General features: G+C 34.6%; 1 protein-coding gene across 1 annotated transcript; it reads right to left on the bottom strand.

The window, feature by feature from the left end:
- Nucleotides 1-842: 842 nt before the first annotated feature.
- LOC121376004 (cysteine protease ATG4C-like) lies at nucleotides 843-18,408 on the bottom strand. The gene is made up of 9 exons (XM_041503759.1): nucleotides 17,652-18,408; nucleotides 15,364-15,453; nucleotides 14,682-14,888; nucleotides 13,898-14,084; nucleotides 12,589-12,665; nucleotides 10,946-11,224; nucleotides 7,087-7,163; nucleotides 5,265-5,384; nucleotides 843-3,221 (listed from the first exon to the last, which is right to left on the bottom strand). The coding sequence occupies exons 1-9, from the start codon at nucleotides 18,391-18,393 to the stop codon at nucleotides 3,030-3,032; spliced, it is 1,971 nt and encodes a 656-aa protein (XP_041359693.1). The 5' UTR covers nucleotides 18,394-18,408; the 3' UTR covers nucleotides 843-3,029.
- Nucleotides 18,409-18,668: the final 260 nt, after the last annotated feature.

Raw genomic sequence — 18,668 nt, 5'->3', positions numbered from 1 at the left:
CATTATTCATTATTTTTATTTATCTATTATTTCCATAGTAGATTCAAGTCCAAATGAGGTCGACACATCAAGAGTTCGGCAATTTTCGTCAATGTTTGGAATATACTGCTTCCTGCTTGAGGATTCAATGCTCTACTGGGCTACACTTCAGAATTTATGACGGAGATGGCAGTTTTGGCGCGAAGGACCTCGTAGACATTACCACTATTGACGATTGGGAACTTGAATTTGTGTGATGATCATTAAGTGCCTTTCTGGTGCAAATAATGAAAATTTTCAGCGGTACCTTTCACGGCATGCGGGCGGTGGACACAAATCTATAACTTTCATTCTCATGGCCTAAAGCAGATATCCGATGTCATTAACTACCGTAGTTATTCTTAATGTATTTGCCACTTCAACTTGATGGTATTGGTATGTCACATATTCCAAACAACTAGATCTACAAAATCATCACGTCTAACCTCATTATGACCCTGACAATACATTTTAGATACTTTTCAAACAATAAGTAGTTATTTAATATTATTTAGGAAAACACAATCTTGCCAGCTTTAGGTTATATATACATGTATTTTCCTTCACAATATACACCTATTTGGCACATGATAAATTTGTTGTCTACTTACACTTCTCAGAAATGTTAAGTTTGTTGGCTGTGTAAGAGTCAGGGCTTCTAGAATTTTAAAAAATTCACTAGCCCTACTTCACTTAACACAATTATAGTAATAATCGGATATGTTACCTAAAGATGGAGACAGAGATTAAAAACACTAAGATTGGGGGGGGGGGGGGGGGAGTGCAGAATATTCATATTTACAAAATAGACTTCAATGCAGCATTTGACAACTTTGTTTTCACTAGCCGTCCGGCATGGCAATAATAGTTATTTACTAGCCCTACACTGAATATCACTAGCCATGGGAGTGGGGCTACCATAATCTAGAAGTCCTGTAAGAGTCATAATAAGAGAAACACAACACTAATAATATCAGGGTGCAACGTATGTACAGTTGATCATCACCTGCAAATGCTTCATATTGAAGAAAGAAAGCATGAATCATTTTATTCATTTACAATTTTGACAAGACTATGCATTTTACACATAACATGTTTTTATTCAGTTTTGTTTTGCTTTTGAGTAGTATTATTTAGGGGTTTTTTTTAATAATGTATTTTTTTTGCGTTTCTGTTATTACACTTTTACCTCAAGGTCATTTATTATAGTTTTCTGAATTTCATTTCTGATAACAAGATCATAAAAAAAAATTGTCTCATTTACGGATGATAAAGTTTTACAGGATATATATTTCAGAGTCAAAGAACTGTGAGAGTTTTGAATGAATCATGTTATAGTTTTATTGGATTTTTTCCAGTACTTTTGCTTCTCCTAACCTAACGCAACCTGAACAAGCACCGATTTACGGGTTGTGTTGAAAACTGAACATAGTAAAAGACATACCAGAAAGTCAATGAGCCACTGCCTCAAACTGACCTGTTCTACATGTATACTGGCGGAAAAAACAAACGCAAGTTCAGTTTTGGTAATATACCTTTTTTATCTGTATACCAAATGTAGTAACATTTTACACATAGCTACCTCGTTGAACTGTCTAAAGAATCTTTTGGTTAAATTTGGGTCAACCGTGTGCACGTGTGAAACTGCATACTTTTTACCGATTTGTCAAGAAAGCGTGTATCCGGACCACTGCCACGTACTATGGACTTGAACACCATACCAAATCGAAATTTTGAACAGTACACATCGAGTGCACAACATTTCATTTCAACACGATTGAAAAGCAAAATGCTACAAATGTTACAAGATAGAGGCATACGTCTCACACACCTCTGTAACCAATTTCAGACGGCTACAGAGATAGTGGGTTAGGTTGTAGGCACTCATGGTCACCCAGTGTGTCCATGAATGTTTACGAATCGGTTGTGGGAGTTCAACTTAAGGCCATGACGTTCCTACGTTGGTCCACAACTTATACCCAAGCAACGTCAACATCAATTGCAATGGCTGCATGCACATGCACCAAATCGGTTTCACCTGGCCCACTGGAGATGTGTGTTATTCACAGATCAGTCTCGGTTCTCACTTTACAGGTCAGGTGGATGACAACGTCGAGGTGAGCGATATTCAGACACATGCATTGAGGAAAACGACAGATTTGGGGGAGGGTCCATTATGGTTTGGGGGTAATTTATCATGGCGTGAAAAAACACCTCTCGTGGTCATCCAGGGCAATATTACAGCCCTTACGATATCGGGATCAGGTCATCAGGCCTCACGTCCTCCCACTTATCCTTCCACTTATCCATGCACGTAACATTATGTTGCAGCAGGATAATGCGAGGCCACACGTTGCAAGGGTTTGTCTTAACTTCCGTTACTAAAACAATGTTCCAGTGCTCGAATGGACATCCTACAGTCCAGGTTTGAACCCGATCAAGCATATGTGGGACAAGCTGGACAGGAGGGTCACGAAGTGCGTCAACGTCCTAAACAACATCGCTCAGCTCACGCAGGCCCTTCTTCATGAGTGGAATAACATCCCACAAAGGACCATAAACAACATCGCTCAGCTCACGCAGGCCCTTCTTCATGAGTGGAATAACATCCCACAAAGGACCATAAACAACTTGATTGGGACAATGGTAAGGAGAGTTAGAGCAGTGACTACAGCCCGGGGTTGGCACACACGCTATTAACATGGATCAGGAAATAGCGTAGGGTAACCACAGTTCAACGTTATCCATGTAAACCCCGTCTATGATAACTTGTCAAAATTTATTTAGTGATGAAGACATAACCTAAAAATCCAAACCATGAAATAATCATCAATAAAATATTTGAAATATTTACCACTGAAAAAAACTTGCATTTGTTGTTTCCATCGGTATATATTACACCAGTGATATATCCGTTTTTGAGCCTAAACGTTCACTAATGTTTCATACATTTTATCATATGCACTACATCCCCACTGATAAAAAAGAAATATCCTCTCTGTATTTTTCAATCACAATATGACATATTCCTCAGAATCCACAGTTGGTGATCTGATACGGCCATCTTTGTCTTTTCTATAATGCCGTATCTTGAGAAATCCCTTTTCCTTGTGTTCACTCATGTCAAGAGAGACATCCGTGCTTCGGCCCTCTGAGAAGATAAACAGAGGGTACTGGCCTTTCTGCTTGGGCGGAACCACAAACTGAAAGTAAAACAAGAAAACTTCAGAATTAAATAATAAGAAACTGGTTGAAGTTTGCTGCCAGACAAAAAATGTATTAGTAAAGAGAGACAATTGTTGACATTTTTGAAAACTGATAAAAACAAATTGAAAATATTTATTAAAGATTATGGTGTATGATGTACTTATGATAATAGGCATAACAGTAATCATTATATACTAATACATATGCAGTAAATTATAACAGGACAAATGTTGAAGAACCTGTTAAAACAAAATTTCTCAAAAAAGATTTTATCTTGTAATAATAACATTTATGCCAAAGTCCATCACTTAAGACAGCAAATGCCAGTAGAGTTCCAATATCCTATCAAATAAAATTTTAAAATATATATATATATATAATTTGTTGCAACTTCAGACATTACAAAAAGGCATCATTTTAAAAATCATAGAATAATAAGTAAAACCCCCAACAAAAAACTTGAATGCATGAATGAATGAATGTTTAATGACACCCCAGCATGAAAAATACATCGGCTATTGGGTGTCAAACTATGGTAAATGCAAACAAATAAAGTGTAAAAAAAACCGACAACAAAAAACTTGATGCTAAACATTATATTGTGCTAAACATCAAATGCTGTTATGTGGTAAATACCCATATTTCCTATTACATCTATGGAGTACTTCATGTTTGAACAAAAATAAAGGTTCTTTCAAACTGTGTAGTTATTCTAGATGGTTAAAATTATCTTTAAAAAAACACTAATAAAGATTACACATGTGCCGTACTTATTTTACGAAACAAGCGTCAGGTTTTTGTATTGTCTGAGTGACAGGATAATATAGTAAAATCAGTACGACACAATAATTTCTTTATTATTCATATCATTATTGTTATTTTTCATTAATAACAAGAACTGTCTCAAAATGTTTCACCCACAACTAGAAGACGACGACGAAATGATGTCATATTTCACATGCACAGTCTGAGCTAGGACTGGAGAAGCAAGGTCATGTTTGACGTCGCTTCCCAAAATTACATCTTTACACTTGTTATTACACATGTGCTTTGTATGATTTTTATTAACTCAGTTATGTTGAACCATGTGGATAGTAATTAAATATACTAAACACAAGGATGTTTTCTTATTGCGAGTGCCACTGGCTTCTTTTAGAACCGTGTGTGTTACGTATACAGAACGTCACATACATTGTTTTCTTATTGCGAGTGCCACTGGCTTCTTTTAGAACCGTGTGTGTTACGTATACAGAACGTCACATACATTGTTTTCTTATTGCGAGTGCCACTGGCTTCTTTTAGAACCGTGTGTGTTACGTATACAGAACGTCACATACATTGTTTTCTTATTGCGAGTGCCACTGGCTTCTTTTAGAACCGTGTGTGTTACGTATACAGAACGTCACATACATTGTTTTCTTATTGCGAGTGCCACTGGCTTCTTTTAGAACCGTGTGTGTTACGTATACAGAACGTCACATACATTGTTTTCTTATTGCGAGTGCCACTGGCTTCTTTTAGAACCGTGTGTGTTACGTATACAGAACGTCACATACATTGTTTTCGCTTCCTATTCATTACATTAGTTTATTTTGTGCAAGAATATATACGAGATCGCGTAAATGAGTGTAAATATTAAGTGAAAACAACGTATGTGAAGTTCTGTATTTATTACATACATGTACCTTCTTGTATGTTTTACAAAAATGTTTTTTTAATTTAACATCGTAACAACACTTTGTTAAATCTATGATCAAAACTACTTTCATGGATTTACTAAATGTTAAGAATCATACTCTGTGGTAGCCTTGTGTAATATTTCAAATACGATGTGATGTAATTTGTTAATTATATAGATCTATGACATCAGTAAATAAAAGGTGCTAACTGCAGTAAAAATAAAAAGGGAATTCCACATTGAAAAGTTCTGGTCCAGATCACACACGTGTGATACAAAATAAATTTATCATACAGTTTCAAACTGTCTTTATCACTATAGTAAGATTGCTTAGGTACCTGTATGTAATAAAATTACAAACCTTTTCTGCCTCATCAACAAACTTGTAGAAGTCTTCATACGATCTACAGTAGAAACCAACAGTGCAGCTGGGATCCATCTTAGAAAAGGACAACTTCCTCGGGGACACACAGTGGAAAGTCTGCATCAAAAAAACAAATTAATTTTTTTATTTTATTTAAACAATATTTATTGAAATAAATGCAGTGGATCGGCAAACAGGTGATAAGCATATATAAATGCCTCTCCATGAGATGATGTTCCTGTCCTGGACGAAGAAGCCGGCGTAAGTCAACACCTGCGCCCAGGACAGGCGTACATTACAACAGCTCGCTCTGAATGTGCATGTTAAACCCTATGACCAGACCAGGCAGGCTATTTCACACACATTGTATACACACATTTTTCAATCTATACACGTGTTGTTCATATTTTAATGTTTGATCTGTAACGTTAATAGCTCAAGGTATAGTTTAACTGTTTGACTAAAATTCACCACTGCTTTCACTCATTCATATACACTTGTCGAACACTCAATGGCCAACTTGTCATTGTGCTGGGGTGTCATTAAACATCTATTCATTCATTCATTAAACAAGGGTGTGATGTCTTTGATTTTCAGAATATTCTTAAGTCTAATAAAATTGAAAAACCTCGGTGGGCTTTTGTCATACTGAAAACATCTTATTTTTAAAATGTATGTTTCTGATAATCAGTAACACTAGTCTTCAGTTCATACCATTTTACAATGTGTATTCTTAAATTCTGTACATTCTTCACTTTCATTCTAAGTATATAAGAATTTAAGGAAAGGAAACTAAGTAATGAACTGCCAATTTTTGCACCTAAGGACATAATAAAATAAATGCAAGATGGGGCAAAGGATGGTGAAAATTTATTTTATATGTCAAGACATTGGAAATAATGCACATCGGGGGGGGGGGGGGAGGCTAATAAAAAAAAAACTATGGGTGGGATGTTATCCTCAGGGTTGTGTGTGTGTGTGTGTGTGTGTGTGTGTGTGTGTGTGTGTGTGTGTGTGTGCGCAATATAGTATATGAACGTGTGTGTGTTAAAAATTTAAGATTTATTTTATTATGATCTAATTTTACTTTAATTTGATGATAGTAACTACATCAGACTACCGGTACCTGAAGAAACCAAAAATAAATAAACTCACAAGCTTTAAATGATAAATGTTGATGACTTAAAACAGACAAGTTTGATATAATATGATCGTAATGGCAAAAACCAGGTTACTCAGTCTTCAAAGACGTTTTCCATTTGAGACACTAAACCATTACATGGAAATAATATAACTGATTGTTAGTGAGAAAAACAGTGAAATAGTTACGTTAAAGTTTGATTTGTTTAACAACACCAATAGAGCACATGAATTTTATTTATTAATCATCGGCTATTGGATGTCAAACATTTGGTAATTTTGACATATGTAATCTTAGAGAGGAAACCCGCTACATTTTTCCATTAGTACAAAGGGATCTTTTATATGCACTATCAAAGAGACAGGATAACACATACCATGGCCTTTGATATACCAGTTGTGAGCACCGGCTGGAATGAGAAATAGCCCAATGGGCCAACCGATGGGTATTGATCATAGATTGACTGCACATCAGGCGAGAGCTTTACCACTGGACTACATCCCCTTTGAAAGAGGGATGTCACATACCCAGCACTGTGAATTATTTACATTACCAGACGCTTTGTCAAATACTAGTACATGTATTTGCCTTTTATGGGGGTAGTGGGAGTCATTTATTTAAAATTTCTGTATTTGCATGTAGACTATAGCAACAAATGTTAACTACTCATCAACTGACATGAACGGGGAAGTCAGGTTTTGTTGTGTTCACCATGTCCTGACAATAATGAGGATCCATGTAGATCAGTTTATCATCTGAAAAACAAACAATAGTATTAATTTAAAGGCGCATCTATATTCTTAGCTTGTTGCCCAATCTATTGTTTATACTGCAAAATAAACATGCACAACTATACAAGTTCCCAAACTTGTCTCAAAATCCTATAACATTGTTTTTACTAAAAAATAAAACAGCTGTTACCCGGTTGTAAATATATTCAATGTTGCATCTTTTATCACAGAAGAAATGTATATAAAGATATTTTTAACAGTTACCCAGTTGTAAATAAATTCAATGTTGCATCTTTTATCACAGAAGAAATGTATATAAAGATATTTTTAACAGTTACTCAGTTGTAAATATATTCAATGTTGCATCTTTTATCACAGAAGAAATGTATATAAAGACATTTTTAACAGTTACTCAGTTGTAAAAATATTCAATGTTGCATCTTTTATCACAGAAGAAATGTATATAAAGACATTTTTAACAGTTACCCAGTTGTAAATATATTCAATGTTGCATCTTTTATCACAGAAGAAATGTATATAAAGATATTTTTAACAGTTACCCAGTTGTAAATATATTCTATTTTGCATCTTTTATCACAGAAGAAATGTATATAAAGATATTTTTAACAGTTACCCAGTTGTAAATAAATTCAATGTTGCATCTTTTATCACAGAAGAAGTGTATATAAAGATATTTTTAACAGTTACTCAGTTGTAAATATATTCAATGTTGCATCTTTTATCACAGAAGAAGTGTATATAAAGATATTTTTAACAGTTACTCAGTTGTAAATATATTCAATGTTGCATCTTTTATCACAGAAGAAATGTATATAAAGACATTTTTAACAGTTACCCATTTGTAAATAAATTCAATGTTGCATCTTTTATCACAGAAGAAATGTATATAAAGATATTTTTAACAGTTACTCAGTTGTAAAAATATTCAGGATCGCAATTTTTATCAAAGAATAAATTTACATACAGACCTTTTCAACAGTTATCCAGTAATACAGCTGTCTTAGTTGTTAACACACATTTTATTTGTTTATTAAAGAGATGAAAGCAGAGCTTCAGAAAAATTCGGCATATTATCTCAAAGATGTAAAACATACACTCATGTCACCTTAGTCTGCACGGCACAAAAGTCTGTGCACGTTAATTACGTCTTGAAACAAATGTTGGGGTATGTTTGTAAACAAACAAACAACATTAATTTAATTCATAAAACCATTCTTAAAACAACACATCTTGATTGTGAATATATGTATAAAACTGGTAGATAACAATTTGATTGAAAAAAAACCCTGATTTAATGCACTAAAAGTACTTTTGTCAGTCTCGATCAACGTGTTTTTGTATCACCAGTCAAGACGTGTCTGTCAATGCTGTAATGATCAACCTTGTATATCAACTTACACAAGTTTACAGATAAGCTTCAATACATACCTTATTGTAATTTATGAATCCATAAATGAAATGAATGTTTTATTTTATCTGTTAACGTGAACATCCAAGCATACTTTGAATTTCCCTCCGAGTGACACAATGCAAAATGGCTGCACACAGATGTTGATTCTGCACTTACAGCATGGCCTATTTTAGTTATAGTCTGTTTCAAAATTATCATTGATTGTCCTATATGTCTAACGAACACTATTTGTGCTCATTTACAGTTAACAACAGACAACATTTGTTGAATAATAATCAAATTTTTTTAGATTGGCTATTTTTTATATTGTCATTTTGTGTTGTCCAAACTAAGCAGCATGGAACACCATTTATTTCATTTGCATAATCTAAATGTTTCTGAAACAGACTATAACAGGAAGTGTTTGTTATTTAGAACTTTCAAAAAGTCGGATTCATTATTTGTTTGCTGTTTTTGTAAACATCAGCGACAGAAGTGGTTGTTTTAATGTTTGCTGCGCAGACTTATGTGCCGTAATGCAGGCCAGTAAATACAGGGGGGTCCCACTAAAAATGCGCTCATTACTTGAGTTTAAAAACATTAAAATTAAAATAACTTTCAGTAGTAACACGTTTATTGTTCCATTGTACTGTGGCGGTGAAACAAATGTTTTTAAAGAAAGATTTTAACTTAAAAATATAACACAAATGCTTAGGTGCACAGACTTAGGTGCCACCAGTGTAGCTATTTTCCAACAAAATATCAATGATTACACACATTTCTTTTGCACATTTAAAATAAAATTTACCAACTGTTCTTAAAATTAGCAACTGGTAAATTTGGCGAGTGGCTGTGAAACAAAAATCAAAAATTTGCAGCAGGGTTCAATCTTAACAGTTGCCCGATTACCTCTGGCGACTGAAAATACCGACAGGCAAGTCAAACCCCTCTCCTAGATTGCCTGCCTGGCGACAAAAATATTTATTGACAGTCACAGTGCAATGACTGAATGTTCAGATTTATATTCATCATAGTGATGTGCTGATAATCGTGGATTCAGTTCGGTTTTGGTTATAGAAGAAAACCAAAAAACCATAGCTCGTCACCATTTTAACTTGGCAAAAACGAGGCAGTTCAAAAAAACGTGTTTGTCTGTGAACATTATGCCATTTTACCACATCCACGTGATCTTTTCTTATGTGTGTATGTCTTCTGCAAAAGTCGTTTGTGTGTTTTATTATTTGTTTGAACCCATAATTTATACCCGTACTTTATTATTTGTACCCGTATGGTATTTCCAGTGGGTTTTTCAACATCGGCTATTTTAGTTAATTTCCGATACAAAAGATAGATTTACTGTTAACACTGCAATCGGAGAAAAAAATTTTTTGTATCAAAATGAGAATTAAGATAAATTGTTTGTAAAAGTCAATCCGGATTACAAACATGTATTTGAAAATAATTTTATATTGACAGTCCGGGTAGAAGGAAGGATTGTAATATGCATGGCTAACTATGTTTTAAGTGAATGGTATTTTATTTTATTGACTGACACTAAACTATTGTTCTATGTCCAAAATAAATGTTTTCTCATAGTACATATATATGTTGTTTGAATACTGATAAATGTATTTACTTTACAATTTGAAAAAGTGTAAGTTGGGCAAGTGAAAAAACCCAAGGGCAAGTGAAAGTGCTGTCAACACTTACCCAAAGGGAAAGTGAAACATTTTCTTAAGCGCAAACACTGATGCAGGGTGTAGAAACGTAGGAATTTACCGAGAGGATGTTCGTCACAGAACAAATACAGGAACAGTCTTTGAGTAATGCTAAAATTTAGGATCCTTTAGAAATCTGGAGGATTTACATCCAGGTTAGCAGAAAATCCACAAACCAGTGATTTTAAAATCATGGTTTTATCAAATGATTTTTAAAAATGGCCATTAGGACTTTACCTTGTTTCAAGATTTACATTGCAATAAACATAAACACAATTATTGTAGTGATTTGAACTTCCTATTTGATTTAGATTAAATATTTATTAGAAAACAAATCTATATAATATACTGCTACAGTGGGAAACAATCATGGTGGGATTCAGACATGCTGCAGGGCTCCAACACAAGAATTTGTTACCTACAGCAATTTGAAATGTTTTTGCCATAAGTAAAATGCTCACCGGTGGCACTTTTGAGCCTGCCTATGGCAATTTTAAATTGGTAACTTTTGCAACAAATATATAAAAACCAAACAGTCTCTTCAATAGACGGCAATAATTTTTATCTGTCTGCAAAAATCTGTTATCGGTGAAGCCCCTGACCGACAGCAATTCATACTGCAACTACCGCATGTTGTTAAGATTGAGCCCTGTGCTGAATTCTGAATGCTATTTTACCTTGGAAGCCCACGAAGTACATGGAATGTTTCGGCTTACCGCCGATGACTCCCACACAGTTGTCGTGACTGAGCATGCTCTGTACACACGGAATATAGATCTCGTTGAGACTCTCTCCGCCCAGTCGCATCGGGATCAGGATGATCACCGCCCGCTTCCACTCATCCTGTGTAGACTTTACAGCAGGTGCCCTGGACTCTGACATTTCGGATGAAGAGCTCGAGGTAAAACTAGACTTTCTGTTGGCAGTACACAGGTCAACAACATCCTGAATGTAGACTGAAAGTGCAAAACATAATGTGTTGTAGTGTTGGTATACAGTCATCCTACAGGCGGTAAGTGGTGGGATTTTCCCTATAAGCTCTTGTAGAACACTGGAATGTCAAACAGAGGGTTTGTGGTTTGAATCCCTTCAGTGTAGGTTAATTTTTTTATATGTTTTACATATCAATAGTAATACATTACTGTCACATGTATATGTTACAGTTCATACAAAAAAATCCTGAACCAGTTTTTCCCTATCAGCTCTTGTAGAAAACTGGAATGTCAAACAGAGGGTTTGTGGTTCAAATCCCTTTAGTGTAGGTTAATTTTTTTTTCTTTTATACATATCAATGGTGATACATTAATGTTACAGTTCATACAAAAAAATCCTGAACCTGTTTATCCCTATCAGCTCTTGTAGAACACTGGAATGTCAAACGGAGGGTTTGTGGTTCAAATCCCTTCAGTGTAGGTTAATTTTTTATGTTATACATATCAATGGTGATACATTAATGTCAACATGTATATATATTACAGAACATACAAAATAATCCTGAACCTGTTTATACAAAGAGTCTGATTGATAAATTTTATAGGTCAATCCATTTTGTAATACACTGTTTGGGTTCCACCATCACTGAACTACATTAATTGAATCTGATGCCGCCTCCCACCCACCACCACTATTAAATAAATTCTAAATATAATGCTGCTTTATAAGAAGTTCCGGCTAGTACCCTCTTCCACGTGTGTTCCTGTGGAGAAGCAGAACAGATGACCGAACATGTCATCCAAGACTGCAAAAATCTACAGCAGCTGAGGGACACTACCTGGACAACTACAACAACTCTCCAGAAGAAGCTGTACGGTACAAAAAGTGATCTACAGAGGACAGTATCATTCATAGTCACAGCTGGCCTCTAACATGTGGTCAACAAGTGAATGTAAAGAATAAGATGCTGCTATCAAAATGCTTTGTTGCACTATTTCATACACAGTAGACGTCTCTTTTAAACTAGTGGACCGACAAAGTGCATTGGTGTAAGAGTGTCAGATTATACCCAGCATGTCACCCAAGCTATTGTCAGTGGACAGGACTTTGAGGTCAGGCCAGTTTACAAAGAAATCCAGATTACACACACTGGGCACAGTCCACTGTATTTAAGTAAACTAGAAACAAAAAATACATACATGTACATGTGTCAAGTTATTAGCCAGTTTCAGAAAGTTAACTAAAAACTGTCTTTAGTTTCTGGACAAATGACTTGTGTTAATACTTACAAGACTATGAAAAATTCAGAATAAGCAAGCAGTTTAACATCGGTAAATATGTGACAAAAACATTGTTAATTTTTATTTGTCATTAATCTAATTCCTACCTGTGCAGTCATGAGCTACATACAAACAAATAGTATTCAAGATGGGCAAAGACCGTTCTGCTTTCATCAGTGCATCTCTGAAAAAATAGAAAAGCATCACATTTATACTGTTTAAAAGTGAAATAAAGTTTTACAAAATAAACATGAAAGAGATATTTCATCATAGGATCCAAAATTCCCAGCACCTACAATGTACATGTAGCTATTAAAATATTCACCCAGCCTGCCTAATATGTTTGTATTTGAAAAATATGCCAGAGGTTGCCTCCCTTTAATAATAGTGTATGACTATGTGCTGTGTCTGTAATACCTTTTTCATCATTGGATCATCTCATCCGATGCCATATAACCGTAAATAAAATGTGTTGAGTGCATCGTTAAATAAAACATTTCCTTCCTTTCCTTCCTTTGCAGATTTTATTTCTTTGCATAATTTTAACTATTTATTTATATAGACAGTGACATTTAGTGTGTCACTGTGACTAATTTAGGTATAAATAAACCATGACTTTGCATCTATATAGAGAATTAAAGGGACTGTCCCGAGTCTGTTACACTATAACATGTTTACGACTAACAGATCCGTGTTTGATGACTAAAATCACATGTTAAAGATATTTCCCTGTTTAAAATATCACTATTTGTATTAAGGTGTTTGTTGTTGTCCACATTTTACCTTCCTATAATTTCACATGTACGAACAAAAAAATATGTATATATATTACGAAGTAAAATTAAAAGTGTCCGATGCAGACATCAACACAATTACAAACACACTGAATATACAGTAACAGACATTGATGTTCTAAACAAGAAAATTTATTTAATGTGTAACTTTAGCTAACAAAAATGCTCTGTTGGTCAAAAACATCTTACACTGGCTGGAAACACACATAAGTGTACGAGGGAGGTGGAGCACCTTAGTGCTGGAGCAAATCCTCTAATTCGAGAAAAATCTAGAGATATTTGTGCAAAATGTGTTAACTTGTGACCCTTTTTACCACGTATTTTCATCATCCTACCCACAGAATTAGTTGTAATCGATGTAAAAATGTGTAGTGAATCGTTTGCAACCCTATATAGCTGTTTGGCAGTAAAGCCAATATGAAAACATTTGGTTATTCAGATTGGGGCAATTTTGTTTAATTGGGGCAAAAACCCGTCTGTTCCCTACATAAATGGGAGCCTGTATGCCTATGGAAGTTAAGGACAGTCCCTTTAAGCAGTAATTTACAAGTTAGAAGGACATGGTCATTATCATATTGAAGCTTGTATCTCTGGACATGTTTAGTAGCCTACTACAACCCACCTGAATATGAAAGACACAGATGACGGACCATACCAGTCGCCAGGGTTTTTCCCCAACCTGCAGCCGATATCAACCAGCTTGTGAAGAGAGAAAGGCATTTTGTCAGACTCATGGTCTCCAAACCAGCGAATAATCTCGTGATAAAATGTGTTCTGCTCTCTCGTCTGTGAGCCATACACTCGCCATTCTTAAATCAGATGTAACAGATATATTGATCAATGGGCATCAGTAAAGCATATTGTAATGGATACATATTAAAAACAAATGTGTAGATTAATGAGGAATTTCTGATCTGGTTATATGTAGCACTTTTTTTTCTTCTTTTTTTTGTTACACGACATACAGGTAAAGCATATGGTTTTGCACAAACAGCTACGAGTATTGATAAGAAAACTAGAAAAAATAATTTTTAAACCCATCAGTCCAAAAGCAGATATTACTATCAGTACTATTCTTGGTTTTAAGAAATTTGTTATTTACAAATTCCTTAATCAATTAGGGGTTTTTCACATTATAATCATAAAATGGAATATTTATATATGTATACTCAATGGCGTAGCCAGCATGAGGCAGAAGAGCAGCTTGCCTCATCTGGAATTTCCCCAGATTTATTTCACTTTGCCCATGACACTTGATATTTATTTCACAGGTTTGGGTTCACCTCGGCATTTTTTCCTCTCTGGCTACAACCCAGATACTCAAGTACATGTGTATATATATATATGTGATACAAGGCAGACTAATTCACTTCTTAAAATATGAAACATCAGAAATATAATCACACCTCTTCCTAGGAAGTGCAGAACGAAAGCCTGAGCAACCATCATCTGACAACTGCGAAGCATACAGCCCCAGCCACAGTCTGTCGTCATTTTGGTGCCAGCCAGAGGAGAGAACTCACGACGATAGGTAAACCAGATTCGACTAGAGTAGTCTTGATGAAATTCATCCACATTTTTTAGATGATTTTTTGTATCAAGAAGTTCTCTGTCTGTAAAAATAAAAAAATACAAACATATCAAATTAAATCAACACAAAAAACAAAACACACGAATCACTCTATGGACTAAACATGTGCTCAACAATATATATATATATATATATACATACACACACACACACAGACAGACAGACACACAGACATACATACATACACAGACAGACATACACACACACACAGACAGACCCACACAGACAGACAGACAGACAGACATACATATATATATATATGTACAATTATGTGTATATGAAAGTAATGTTAATACAATTAAACATATTTACAATGTAAACTGCAATATTCACTGATTGGATGATGTTTACATTCATAATAATATGGCCTGTAATACATGTTTTATATATATAACTTATATATTTGACAGGTCACTTTGTATACATGTCCACATTTTACATGCAGCTGTATACATGTATCCATATCAAAGTTAATTTAATAACAATGAACAATATACCTTCCATCTGACGGTCCCGATGATACAACTGTCCAAGCAAATATATTGGACTGTCATATCTGAAATTGGCTTTAGTCTTCATTGTCCAACCTGAAATGCAGAATTATTTTGCATCAAACTCTTCAGTCTGAGAACATCTCATTATGAAACCTTTCTGAAACTATAGTTATATATATATATATATATATATATGTACACTACTTTTTTAAACTTTAAATTGTGCTTGGATTTTTATTGGTTTGTCATGCAAGGGAAATAACTCTTCATTATGACTGAATAATATGGAAATTCATCGATTTATAAATCCACACACTTGAAAACCATACGAGTTATTTTTGTTGTTCAGGTACATGAATCAGAATACATGTCTAGTTATATGAAAGGTTACAGAACATTTTATACATGTAGATGTAATCAAAAATCACAAAGAATATAAAAGAAAAAAAAGCAGTGCTTCATTTACTTATTAATTAAAGGGGAGGACAAGTCAAATACGAGCCTTATGTGTTGGAAAGATCATTACCCGGACCAACAACAAAATCTGATCATTTAAGATATGAAAAACGCGTGTAATTTTAGAATTAAAATTTTAAAATGTGATTATTCCTGCAAACTGGGGGCAGCCATTTTCTTTTATTTTTGTCGCGTCAGGTAATCTAATTTGGAAGGAAGTGACGTCAGCTCCTATGAACTCTTGTATGCACAGTGTAAACAAATGCAGTAATTTACAACATGGTGCTTCCCTTTGATCAACCGGACTTGAAAAACAACATAAATGACTTGATAATTATATAATAAACTACTTAACTATATATATTTCAATTTGCATTAATTAACAGAACTAAAATGGGGTTATAGTATTTTTCTCTCTTAAAATATCCAAAGAGAAAATGCATACTAGTAGGTTACCATGGAGCAAAAATGGCCACTGATCATACCTAGTGATAATTTTCTTTTCTCTGGGACTACATGTACGTAATTAGTCAGTTCTGTAATTTTATATGGGAAAGTCTACTTAATTTACAGAATTATTTACAGTAATAAAGCATGACGGCTAATAATGTCCATTACCATTTTAGGGGTGGCAGGTTATTTCACCATACCTTGTGATGTTAATAATATTGTTACATATTTTTGTGTCTAGATGGCAGTAATTAATGACCTCGTCTGTTTACCTACCAAATACACACCTGTCAATCAGGAATCACAGGTGGAGGCAACTACACGACAGACCAATTAACTAAGAAAACACTTCATTTATCATTTCAGTACGTAAGTTAATGCATGGACAAAACATGATATAGTTATTTCAACTACTTTGACAATGGTGGTATATTTCGTATTAAAAAATATATACTTATTGCTGGCTTACTGGAATGGATATTATTACAGAACATTGCGCAAAAATCAGGTAGATTTGTTTCTTCAGTTCTAAGAATAAATTCCTGACGTGACGCATTAAGTATATTATGTAACCATCAGCTCACCAGAGGGCATATTCACTGCAATGGAACAAAATGGCTGCGCCCATTATATGTAATAGCCGTTACATTTAACCATTTTATTAATAAAATGTAATAATATACTTGTTGATATTAAGCAATAATGTGCATTATATATTGCTGAATATGCATACCAGTCCAAAAGCCTTGCACGGGCATTCCTTTAAAGTTAAATATGGTCATCTGTATTTTGTAATTGATTCTAATGTCATATTACGATGTTCAATTTGAAACATGTCAAGGTGTGGCAAGCATAAAAATTATTCTGAATTAAGATGTAAAAAAAATTCATCATTTTGACTCTTATAATTGCAAGGAACATTTTGTTCAGTATCACATCGCGAATCACTATGCATGTTTCAGAGGTTGCTACTCAATTTTAAAACATTAAACTGTAGTTGTTAACTGATTTTCAATTGACTAGAAATATCGCTAATTAAGATTTTGACAACAAACTAGTTCTGAATTCAACATACACTGCATTATGGGAATGTTCTATAAATAAAGTAACTCTCCAAATACAGACCATGCCATGGAAAAAGTAGAAGGGAGTTATTAAGTGCTTCCCTAACTTAGATTATGAGCAGCCATTTAATTACCAATATTCAGCATTGATATTTAGGGTGAATTTTTTGTTTGTTTATTTTGGGGTTTCCTAAATTCACATGCTAAAAGTTACTTTCCTTAAACTAGTCTCTAGAAAGTGATGGGGAGCCAGAGTAACAGCTCCCATTAAACAATGAGGCATGAGATTATAAACACTGTTATTCACAATAATTGTCATACCATATTTCATATTATTCCAAGCAGACAAAAGTTTTGTTTTCACTTTATCACCATCAACAATCTGATCTCGACTAGTGTCACTGAGCTTGCGTCGCACATGCTGGGTGAAACACCTTTGATTGCCAGTGTTTTTATCACAATGAGTCGGACTATCAATTGTCTGAGGAAAATCCTGAGGAAGGCATCTGTATAATTTAGATTTATACACATGAGGATGTTGATCAACACTACAGGAAGTTCGATCAGTTGGCACGTTTCTCGTTTGAGGTGACACAGAAGCTGATGGTTCTCCATTGATAGAATATTCATCTGAAATCTGCTTTGGTCCACTTGATAATTGTGAAAGTTTTTTTGCAATCTCACTATGTCTAGCAACAGGCATTACTTCCTGCATTTCTTTGGCCCTCTTGTGAATTTTTTTACTGGAAGAAAAATCATGTTTTGTGTCTGGTATATGTGTGGGTACTGCGATAGGATTCTGAGTCAGAATATTAAAAGTTCGTCTTCCTTGTTTCGTGCTCTGGTTGTGGCCAAGAGTTTGGGCCGCTAACTTTGCACAACTGCCACCAGGGTTTTCCGGCCCTAACGGCTGTTCGTTCGACAAATCAAGTGCATCAGACCATGAATCCAATGACGCTATGTCATCAGATACCCTTCGAGGAGAGTTATTTGACGAATATGAATTACTGCTACCCCAACTCATGATACTTGCATTAGAATAAGTCATATTTTTGTTAAGCATAAACACAACCGAAAGAAATCCGCCATTTTGTATACGATTTGATCACGTGATCAACATTTCCTTAATTACAAAAAGTCTGACCCAAACTGAGTTGTGGACAAAACGCAATATAAAATGCGGAGGACTCTAGTGCATTTGCGTCAAATAAGAATTGATGATAGTCCGAGAGCTAGGTGGATTTTATTTTACCTAAAAGTTACAACAGCCATATTACACAGGCGTGATACGGATAGCTTCCTGACTCAAGAAACCCAACTTAACTGGCATGTAATGAT

The sequence above is a fragment of the Gigantopelta aegis genome, chromosome 6, assembly GCF_016097555.1.
Source record: "Gigantopelta aegis isolate Gae_Host chromosome 6, Gae_host_genome, whole genome shotgun sequence".
Lineage (NCBI taxonomy): Eukaryota > Metazoa > Mollusca > Gastropoda > Neomphalida > Peltospiridae > Gigantopelta > Gigantopelta aegis.
This window is presented reverse-complemented; position numbering and strand designations above follow the sequence as displayed.